The sequence below is a fragment of the Acanthopagrus latus genome, chromosome 9, assembly GCF_904848185.1.
Source record: "Acanthopagrus latus isolate v.2019 chromosome 9, fAcaLat1.1, whole genome shotgun sequence".
NCBI classification, from domain to species: Eukaryota; Metazoa; Chordata; class Actinopteri; order Spariformes; family Sparidae; genus Acanthopagrus; species Acanthopagrus latus.
Genome location: NC_051047.1, coordinates 20,669,735 through 20,678,805, shown reverse-complemented (window position 1 = coordinate 20,678,805; position 9,071 = coordinate 20,669,735). Strand labels below are relative to the sequence as shown.

At 41.9% G+C, this 9,071-nt stretch overlaps 1 protein-coding gene across 2 annotated transcripts; it reads left to right on the top strand.

Moving 5' to 3' along the window:
* The first annotated feature begins 2,590 nt into the window (after positions 1–2,590).
* LOC119026438 (GTPase IMAP family member 8-like) lies at positions 2,591–9,007 on the top strand. Of its 2 annotated transcripts, none has more exons than XM_037110831.1 (5): positions 2,591–2,748; positions 3,525–4,235; positions 5,020–6,303; positions 6,418–6,473; positions 7,894–9,007. In XM_037110831.1, the coding sequence occupies exons 1-5, from the start codon at positions 2,721–2,723 to the stop codon at positions 8,041–8,043; spliced, it is 2,229 nt and encodes a 742-aa protein (XP_036966726.1). In that variant the 5' UTR covers positions 2,591–2,720; the 3' UTR covers positions 8,044–9,007. The 2 variants fall into 2 exon arrangements, with proteins under 2 accessions (XP_036966726.1, XP_036966725.1); XM_037110830.1 differs by having other exon boundaries at positions 6,412–6,473.
* Positions 9,008–9,071: the final 64 nt, after the last annotated feature.

Sequence of the window (9,071 nt, the reverse complement as noted above, 5' to 3'; positions counted from 1 at the left end):
TCCAACTTTGTAATTAATCATGGTTTCTTACTGTAGTCGGTTACTTTTTTGCATGATGTGCACTCCTGCACAGTCACTGAATCGAGTTACTTCTGACTCAGGGACTCTTTTACAGACTGGCAATGCAACAGCTGTGGCATTAACTCTGAATTTGAACCTGAATAAAAAGGCTTTCTGAGGAAGCTGACAAAGTGTGATTCTTACTTTTGTTAACACTATACCCATTGTTTGAACATGCTGACCGGTTTTTCTTTAACGTACCTGAAAAAAAGTTTTTTCTATAAAACATAAATATACATACATATATAAACAAACATCTAGAGAGAAAACAGCTTACCTTCGTCAGGACAGTGTAACTGATGTTGAGTGACATCAACATACAACCCACAATTTTTTTTTTCCCAATCAGCATGCTGTAACAAGAGAAAGACACAACAAAGAAGACTATAATACACAATTACTTTAAGGGGTATAAGAAATATATAATTCCAGTAATTCAGAGATACTTAAAAGGTAAGTTGATGCAAAAGTGAAAATTCAGTCAGTATTTACTTTTGTAGTACATAAATCATCTCTGGAGCTTCACTGCAAAACACAGACATCACATTCTCCTAAACATCTGAAGCAGATGGATACGTGTTTTAAAATGTTTGGATTTACACATTTTCATTATGACCCATGAGAATATTGCCTGTTCTGTTGACCACTTAGTATCTGGCCCTGTGACCCTGTTTTACTAAACTGTGTGCTCTTACCTATCCCTATCCCTGACGAAGCACACTGCCCATAAAACCTGCACATCGCTCATTGCCCATTGGAATGTGAGGTCTGCCACACCGTGACTCAATTACTATGATGCAATACTGATCGTCTTTACAGTGCCAAAGCATTGAGAAAAAGCGAGAGAACACATTCACTACATTCATTCACATTTCACACATTCACTCCAGAAGCCTCAAGGCCAGAGATAGGGAGGCAGCCATAACAATAAAACAAGGGCTGATGTGCTGGAAGACAGGACAAGGTCTTTCTTTTTCTTTCTTTCCTTCCTTCCTTCCTTCCTTCCTTCCTTCCTTCCTTCCTTCCTTCCTTCCTTCCTTCCTTCCTCCCTCCAACAGGGCATGTCTCCAGGAGATTAGGGTGTGTCAAGAAACTGGGACCAGTTTGCACACCCCCGATGGGAGGGCTAAAGTCTAAACCACAGTTCCTCCCGACCTTTTTTACCTACTTGACCAACTGAAGCAATTCAGACGCAATTCAGCTATTTGTTAGACCAATGACAATCCACATTCGTTTCAACTGAAACTATAAAATGCTGTGTAGACTGAAATTGTGCATCTTTTTCTGGGCGATTGGTTGCAGATAACAGCTTTGCTGCTTGGGGCTCTGCTGCCTGCGATTTTTCAAACAGAAAAGATCCTTGGTCGACCAAGCTTTTGCTTTTGCTTAATGATACAACTCTTAATAAATAGTTAACAATACGTCGTAGTCCGTCTTCTCTTATAGTCTGTTTATTCTCAAATCTCAAACAAACGAACATGCCTGACAAAAACAGCTGAACAAAAAGAAAAAAACAACATACTGTGGCTCCACACAGCTTGTCTCAGGAAATCTCCAGAAGCCCTTGAGACCCCAAATTTAATTGCAAAGATGTTATTTACATCCTTTTTTGAGCCCAAATCATCGCTTTATTCATTAAACTACATAAGCCCTGAGGGGCCGGTGAAGAAACGTATTCTATTTCTATTTTTTGTTGGTCCATCAAGTCTGATTTAAGTGTTTTGTCTGTTGTATTTGTGACTTGACAACTGGTGGGAAAAAATTTTTTTTTTTGCTAGGATAATCTTTGTTAGTGACCTTAATTATGTTTCTATCGGTGAAAACATAGAGGGGAAAAATACATATTTTTTAGGAGATCTGGGGATTTTTTTTCTTTTTTCTTTTGGTAACCAAGTGAAATCTGTTTTCATGTGTGAAACGGATGTATGAAACTCACTAAAGTCAAGTCTAGACTTTTCATAGAGATCAGATAATTTCCAAGTCAAAGTAAGGTTTTAAAATAACTACTTAAAAATTACCAAAATTGAATCTTAAGTGTATAAATGAGGGCCCTGGGTAAGTTTAGCCACAACAACCACTTGGTTAGGATTAGGAAAAGATAGAAGATGTTTTGTCTCAAAATGCCAGTTCTTGTCGCCACAAACACAGCCAGGGATTTTCTCAGTGCTTCTTAAAAAACATCCAGTGGTTCCACACTTGTTGAAACAAACTGACTTTGTACACACAGGTGTCCAAAGGGTGCATCATCTACAGTACTTGGATTTCTTTCATCCTTCAAAGTAGAAAATGACGCAGCAAGTGGTGCTGCTTATTTTTTTTCCCCAGCAGACGTAAGGAGCAGTAAAACCCTCTCGTGGTAGCGAGCCCTGTGTCCTCCTATCTTCTGTCAACCTGTCTGCACCTGTGATTTTCTGCTGACCGGATAAGTTGCATAAAGGGGTGCATTGCACTCTCTGTCAATAAAGATAATGACAAAGCTTAATTGCAATTCTCTGTATATGATTAACACATCTGTTATTGCTCCTCGCAGGAAAGATGTATCAGACTGTGTTGGGTCGAGTTATAAAGCCGTGTCTAACTTTAAAGGGCAGGAAGACATCTTGCTTGACATGCTGAGCTGATTGTCATCTTTGATAAAACATTTGAAGAAACGGGTCTCAATGGACTGCAAAGCTCCGACACTGACAGGTATGTTCACATTTTTAGCCCTTAATATCCTCTTAAGACTTCTTAATCTCGTTGGTTTATATGATGCACCAAGCATTTTGTTAATCCTGACTTCTACTTGTGAAGTTCATTAACGGGTAGGTGCAGTTCACTGTTCAACAGCTGTGTGTGTGTGTGTGTGCGTGACCTTGACAGAGAAAGAGAGAGACCTTGATTGTTGATCTGGTGAGATTAAATGGCCTTCTTACTGAGGTGTGGAAGTTAGACTGACACTAGTTGGAATTTAAATTATCATGATCAGCAGGCATTAAGCAGAAACCACTTGGGAGTTTCCTGAAAACGTATCAACTGCTTGGTGGAAAATGTCAGAATACTGTTTTTAAATTACATTTGGGGTCATTTCAAAGAAATTACCACCTGTTTATTATGACATTTGAAAGTGTTTCCTTATTTTTGCCTCTGGGATTTGATTCTCAGCAGGACCATTAATATGATGACACATTATAATTGGTTGTATAATACCACAAAACGTGTACATTACAGTTATTTTTATTTCACTGTACAAGCACATTTTAACCTTGTTGGGAAAGGTGATACATATCAATATTACTATACGTGAAAGGTGTATATAGTGCATATAGTCTTTGTTTGTTTTCTTACTTTTTCCATTTTAATGTCTTACTTCATCTTGCTTCATCTTTCCCCCTCTGCTACTGACCCTTGAACTGCTGTAACGATTACATTTCTACGGTGTGGGATCAATAAAGTCTTATCTTCTTCCTACCATCTGCTGCCAGGGGACAAACAGTGCCCTCAGGAGATGAGGATCATCATCCTGGGACATGACTGGCTGGAGAAGAGTTTGACAGGGAACACCATCCTCGGCCGAGAGTGTTTTGATACCAGCAGAGATGCGAAAGAGTGTGTTTGGCGACGGGGCGTTCGTGACGGCCGCAGAGTCCTCGTTATTAACAGCCCTGAAAGGTGGATCCACTACTCAGTCCAACAACCCGATCTGATGAAGGCCAACATGTCGACCTGCATGGACATGTGCCCCCCAGGACCTCACGCCTTCCTCTTGGTCATACCTGTCATCTCTCACCGAGGCAGGGAGTGGACAGTAGAGGGACCTCTTGAGCAGCTTAGTGACAGAGTGTGCAGAAGCACTATAGTGATATTCACCAGGTGTGAGAGACTGAGGGAGCTGTCTGTAGAGGCTAACACTGAAGGATGCAAGTTTCTCAAGTCGGTTTTGGAGAGGTGTGGGCACAGATACCACCTGTTAGACACAAGCATGTGGAGAAAAGATGATAGCAATCAGGTTAGAGATCTTCTGGAGAAGATAGATGATATGGTTGCGGGAAACATACGGGCAGGAGGACTTGGTTATGTGACTACTGAGGAAGTTTGTAGAATAACTGAGAGAGAAAAGGAGAAGATAAGAGAGATGGCGAGTCAGAGGCGAATGGAAGCAGAGGTGGAGAGAGATACACTCCGATCTGAAATCGGTAAGCATTACTTAAAGCGGTTACAGTCAGTATTTTAATACCAACGTTTAATCAAATGAGCATGTAAAGCAGAAAGAGCTCGACTGTACAGATGAACCCACAGAGAATAACCTGAAATGCTCTCACTAACTTGTCCGATACGGCAGCTTCATCAGAGGGCTTTAACTTCAAACTATGACGCCCTATCTTCACCTGAAGCACCACTTTTACATGCGAGGGGCTCTGCCATCACAAGAAACAAACAGCTCTGTGTTAAGCATCAATAAAATCAACAAGGCAATGGTGTACGACAGCTAAGCTAATACACAACCCAGTCACCAGAATAAATGTCAGTTAAGTGCGTTTCTGTGAAAACACTTAACCACTGCAAAACTTACAAACGTAACGTTTCTTTATGTTGCTACTCGACACTTGTTTGGTTCCAATTTTATATTCATATTCATTTGTGCTCTTTAAAAAAAAAGAATAAGTGGGTCGGCGCACAGTAAATCCACAGAGAGATCAGGCGAACAAATCACAAGGGCCGGGCAGCAGGGTTGAGTATCCAAAACAGGGTCAAAAAAGAGGGAAAAAAAGATGATCTGGCAACGAGACAGGGGATCACAGACGAAATAGGGAGGAGGGGTAACAGGACACACAAGAAACACATCAGGGAGGGGCAGACCTCCCTAACCCTAACCGCAATGAGAGGAGGAGTTAGTCACCACAATAAAACATGAAAACATGACCCTAGCTCCTGACAAAATATACATATTTTTTTAACCATCTATTTTTTTTTATCCAGGAAAATTTCCATCGATTCCGTTGCTTCAGATTGTTATTGTGGGACCGAAGCAGGTCGGGAAGAGCTCAGCTGGAAACACCATACTTGGTGATGAAGTCTTTCCTACTGGACATCCGACATCACAGTCCACTAAGAGCCATGCTAATGTTCACAATAAGCAAGTCTTTGTGGTTGACACTCCTGGCTGGCATGGGAGATACTGCCCAGAGGACACACCACGGGAGGTAATGGAGAAGATTACCCATGGTGCATCTCTGTGTCACCCCCTTCCTAATGCTGTCCTGGTGGCCGTGCGGAGCGACGAGACTTTCACTGAAATCGACCGGTCGAAAGTGGAGGAACACTTGACCTTCCTTGGAGTTTGGGGTTGGACTCGAACCATCGTGCTGTTCACCTGGGGCGACAAACTGGGAGACACTCTCATCGAGGAGCACATCGAGAGATGGCCTGCCCTTCAGTGGTTAGTTGACAAATGCGGAAATAGGTATCACTTATTTGACAACTCAGACACGGTCGGAGGTGTTCAGGAGCTGCTGGCAAAAATTGAAGAAATGGAGGTGAAAAATGTCTCTGCTCACCTGCTGGAAAGCTTCAGGGAACTCCAGGAAAGCAACAGGAGGTTTGACGAAAGCTCCAAAAAGACTGCAAGACAGATCAAGAAGGCAAGGACACAAAATGATCTCCTGAAGAAGACAGTTGAAGAGAAGGAGAGGACAGTAGACGACTTGGTGAGGACAGCTGAGGAGAAAGATGAGCAGATTGAATCTCTGAAGGCAACAATTGAGAAGGAGAGAGAGACCAGAGAGAGGGAATTTGAAGAGTACAAAGAAGAGACTGGCAGAAGAATAGAGGAGGTCGAGATGGAGAACAGCCAGCTCAGAGAAGATGTCATGGGGAAAGACGGAATGATATCAATCCTGAATGAAAGATGTGTTCTGATAGATAATGTGATGAATGCTGCGAAGCAAATGATTGAGGTGGAAGAGGGGGTGCGAAGAGAGGAAGAGGCGAGAATGAAGGCACAAGAGTCAGGGAAGACGAAGGCTAAGGAGAAAGACGAAGAGCTCGACCAAATGATGATGAATCGCATTAGAGAAGCAGAGGAGCTGAAAGAGACAATTGAACAGCTGATGAGGGAAAGTGAAGATAGAAGGAAGGAGTTTGAAGCCACAATCGAAGGGATGGAGAGGCACAATCGGAAGAAGTCACTGGAGAGGATCGCCACACCACAGAAACATCCATCCACTGAGCCACTGAGCCACACTGCGGACACTGTTCAACCCAGTGAGTACGACCTAATCAGCATAACAGACTCCAAGTCTTCTTCTCCAAATCATGACCATCTTCTGATTGATTGTAACCTTATCAGTGAATGCCACAAACTGCTTTAAGTTACAGAGACGGAACAGGATTGGCAGCCAGTGTTGGACAACGGCGCCATGCTTCCTGAGAAGGTGAGTGATGAAAGTGACCTCTCTTATAATCATGTTGCAAAAGGTTAGCTGTGGTGAACCAGTCTGATCTGGAGTTACCACTAACTAAATGAGTTTCCTTCCTCCGATATTCACAAAGGCGTACGTCTCCTCGGGAGAGAGTGAACGTATCCAGCAAATGTCCTCACAGAGTACTTTTCAGATCTTGACGTAAATAGATTTTAAGAGATACTGCAAAGGTGCGTTTGTTGCTAAGACAAGATGCATTTATTTCAAGTAGACTAGACTCCGAGGGCCGATGATGTGGTGACGGTTAGGTGTGCGGTGTGAAAATAACAGGGAAACACTGCTTTATCAAACAACGGTTTGTATGCATTTGCTGTCCCGAGTCTTTCGGCTCTCCTTTTTTGAACGACGAATACAAACTTGGTGCTAGGGAGGCCTTCAGCTGTGGTGTTTGCAGTGTGTTCAAGTGCAGCTTTTTGGCTCGAGACACAGGCAACGTAAGGCGACACCACAGTCAGCTATCCTTGCTGCTGATTCTCTGATGTCTGTTTGGTGTGTCTGGTTCCTGACGCTCTCTTCTCCAGTCTATCTGTCGATTGATCTATTGAACCAAACTTCAATTAATTCAGAACGCTGCTGCCAGGCCAAGAGAGAGAGCGAGAGCACATATCACCCCAGTTGAGATGTCCTGCACTGGCAGCTGATATCTTTTAGAATTAAATTTTAAGTCCTATTAATTATTTACAAGGCATTTAAAGGTGCACAGTGTAGATTTGTTGGGGGGGGTGTAATCACTGATGGCAAACCATTTTACCTTGATCAATTTGGCTTTCTGGCTTCAAACAGTGTTCTGGGGACCTGATTTTCCTCTAAGAACAGCTTTATTATTCGGTTATTCAAAACATTTGAGTTTGTATTATTACCTCATTAATATTGTAGATATAGCTCTGAGTTCTAATTTCTTCTCCAAAACTACGTAGTGCCCCTTTAATGGCTCAGGACCAGCCAATGTTACCAACTCTTTGTCTTTTTATGTTTCTTCTGGTTCTGCTGCCAATTATTATTATTATTATTATTATTATTATTATTATTATTATTATTATTATTATTATTATTATTTATTTTTTTTATTTTTTTTAAATACAAACTATTACACAAATAAGAAAATAAGCTTCTGAGCCTTTTTTAAACTATAAACGACTATGGAACTCCTTATTTAAGGTGCAATGAGATGCAAGGTCTGTGAACATCTTTAATGACTGCTGAAAATTGATTTAGTCAACGTTACTTTTAACTAACTGACATTCTTCTCTTCTAAATATTTTATCAATGTATGCAAGTAACTCAGCCGTAAGATACTGTGCACCTCATAGGGCTGAATGTTGGGATGATAGCCTGGTATGTTGATATATTCCTTCTGATTCTGTGTCCATAGAGAGAGGCTGCAAGTCAAGCGAGCCTGCTGGAGGCTGACTCGTCTCCGTCACGGCTGAGGGCTGTGGGCGCTGTGCTAGGAGCTGCAGCTGGGGCTCTTGCAGGGGCTCTGCTGGGCAGTTTACTGGTCCAAGGAGACACGTCCCAGTAGAGTTTAATGAAGTCAAACTCTAACAGCAAGCGACACTTGAGATGTCTTTAGACCGATCATGGACATTTGTTTGACTACAAGGGGATGCCTGGATAAGGTTTGGGGAAAACTATCTACGACCACCATGCACCGTTTTCTGAGGAGCATGTGCTCTTGTGGACTGTACCAGAACTTCAGGTGGCTGAGTTCTCTGTCCAGCTGTCTAACTTTTAATACTTAAGTTATGAATCTAATTACTCAAAAGCCACAATAATCAGAGACATTTTAGGCAGTGATCTTTATTTTTTAATAATGTTTTTTTTAGCACACCAAAGCTGTTCAGGAAGCTTTTGTCACAGGAGAGTAACACGAGATTAAAAGCTTCCCTTTGCTTGGTTTTGAGCTTGGCAACACTGAGTAAACTATTCCTTGATCACCTAGTAAATCAGCTGAGATGTAGCAAGGCTTGAGATCATTTAGAGCTGTACAGACAAGCAGTAAAATCTATTCTTTCACACTCCAGAAGCCAGCATAGTCATTTAAGGATTGGTGTATGTGCTCCACTCTCTTGGAGTCAGTTGGGACAAGCTGCAGCTGTCTGATTGATTTTTTAACCTGAGAATTGTAGACACCATCACAACAGTCTAACCTGCTGAAAATGAACACATGACTCAGATGGTGTTGGTGTAAATTTCAGTATGAGGAGTTTTAACGCCGTCCCTGCTTCTGGTCAGACTGAATGACTCAAATGCATCTCCTTAAACCGCCAGAAGATGGTGCCAGTTGATCTTCCTGAGCGACCAGTAGAGGTGGGACGGTGACGGAGCCTCACACTTTGAACAACCGCAGTGGATCCAGTTGGATAGTTGGTCCCTGCCATTGTCAATTTAACTGACACTACACAGTGATTATTATTTTATTCTTACTTTTCGATCAAGCAAGGGTCTGTGAAGAGGTTTGAACTGATAAACAAACAATTAAAACATCTGTGTGGGTGTCCTGTGTTTATTCTAAAAACCTTTAAAATGTCACTTTAGTAGCTTGAGAAA